At 41.5% G+C, this 1,989-nt stretch overlaps 1 protein-coding gene across 3 annotated transcripts in view; it reads right to left on the reverse strand.

Annotated features, from left to right (window-relative positions):
* Window positions 1-216: 216 nt before the first annotated feature.
* The window catches only part of PPP6R3 (protein phosphatase 6 regulatory subunit 3), a 30,680-nt gene continuing 28,907 nt past the window's right edge, over window positions 217-1,989 (reverse strand). For all 3 annotated transcript variants that reach the window (XM_027856230.1, XM_027856229.1, XM_027856228.1), the window contains exon 15: window positions 217-1,732. In XM_027856230.1, coding sequence (XP_027712031.1) covers window positions 1,681-1,732 — 52 coding nt within the window. In that variant the 3' untranslated portion in view covers window positions 217-1,680. The remainder of the gene's footprint in view (window positions 1,733-1,989) is intronic.

Genomic DNA, 1,989 nt, shown 5'->3' on the forward strand with positions numbered 1-1,989 from the left:
ATCCCAGAGAAGGACTGGGGCTTGTTGGAGCCAGCCAAGGGAGGTACAAACTCCAGTCCCCTCCCCCGGTTACCACAGGCCCAGATCGCCCCAGGGAAATGACCGGCAGGGGCAAGGAGGAAGGAGACCCGCCCACCTCTGCCTCTTGGACTGGAGTCCCACTGTGCCTCTGGAAATCCCATTGGAAATGGAAAAGGAACAAGCAATAAGCCGTCACACATTTGATTTTTTTTATTTCTGTATGTAATGCAATGTTTAGGCACGCTGCTTGGGAGGCTGTTTCTAAAAAGTCGTTGGCCATCGTTCAGAGTGTCCTTTGGGTTTTAAATACTGGTCAGGAGAAAACGAATGACGTAAAAATAGGTGAAGAACTTTCTGTTACAGAAATGAAAAACTGATCTGCATCTAAAAGGGCAAGAGGTAACATAGAAGTGACCCCTTCGCCAGACAGACAACGCGGCGACAGGCGGCCCATCGCTTCTGCTGAGAGAGAAGGCGGGTGGATTTTATACTGACGTAGAAAATTATAAATTACAATGAATTAGTATCCATAATCACTATATATACACAAACCAGGTCTAGAAAAATACACTGGCTTAGAATTTACGAGGGAAAACTTCACAAGGTACAGGAAAACAATGAACATGCTCAGGTGCCCAATTCTGATTTGTACTTTTAAAATGCTATGCCCAAAAAAACCAAACGCATGCTAATTCTATTAGCAGTGCGTGCACTGACTCCGGTGGCTTGCCTAATACGAGTAGAGTATTATAAATATGCAGATTGTTCTGAAATGTTCATTTGTAATGCTTGGTTAACAAGGTACAATTTGGTGAATGAATGGGTTAAGAGGCAGCTGAACTACCAAAAACCAAAAGAACAAAGCCCCAACCCCAAACCACCAGCCATTTCCACTCCAAATAACCTAGTGTTTCATCGGCGTGAGGAATCATTTCAAGCAAACAAGACTGAACAGAACGTATGGCTTTACAGTAACATCAATTTGTCAACTAAGTTGTAGCAATAAATACTTAAAATCTCTACCAATAGACTTACATTTTGATCTGTTTTAAACAATACAGAAAACAGTTACCAATTAAAAACTGGTTATAAAAAGAACACCCAAAATTTCTTATTTAAAATCACTTTTGAGAGTCAGAACAACCAAAATAACCCTTAGAGGGCATTTCAATCCTACAACTTCTCGCCAACCTGGAAGAAAAATGAGTTCAGAATTTTGTACAAGGTGAAAAAATGTATGAAAACGGCCTAAAGACTTTGGTCACACTAATTGTCAAATAGTTATGTCTCCAATACAATAGATCTGTGTATTCACTTTTATAAAACTAATCTTACAGCCATTTGAACTCTAGTATTCCTACTATTATTACATGGGGGGCAAGGTCTTCTTCCACAGGCCACCCATTATTCATAACAATACAATATAAACATAGGCAAAAATGCTTGGTATTTGTCAATGTGCAAGATTTTTACACTTCTGAATTTCTCTGTACAATGTCTTAAAATCTAGAATATAAACGTTGCTGGTCCTGATCCCTTGCAGTTAGTGCAGCAGTGACTGGCTTGGACAGGCTCTGGATGAAATCCTCAAGAAACACCGTTTTTTAACCCATGGCTATCAGTCTGTAGTCCTCAGTCAACAGCAGGAGACATTACATATCATACAGGGCCATTAACAGAGGTCTCTCCTAAAAGGCTTGGCTGATCAGTCCTAAAGAACCAAAAGAAAGATATTCAGGGCACTTGAATCAGACCCACCGAGCTGAGCAGAAACATTTACACTGGGTACCATCAACGCATGGGGTCCAGGGTCAGGAAGCTGAGGAAGAAAAAGCTGGTCAGAAAACAAAAACCATATTTGGGGAGACCAGGAAGACAGATGGGGGCCCCCAGAAGAGGAGTGTCACCCAATTGAGCAACTCTCCACTATGTTAACAAGGATAGACACACACACACACACACACACAC

This window comes from Vombatus ursinus, unplaced genomic scaffold (assembly GCF_900497805.2).
Source record: "Vombatus ursinus unplaced genomic scaffold, bare-nosed wombat genome assembly UNPS02011369.1, whole genome shotgun sequence".
In the NCBI taxonomy this organism is placed as follows: domain Eukaryota; kingdom Metazoa; phylum Chordata; class Mammalia; order Diprotodontia; family Vombatidae; genus Vombatus; species Vombatus ursinus.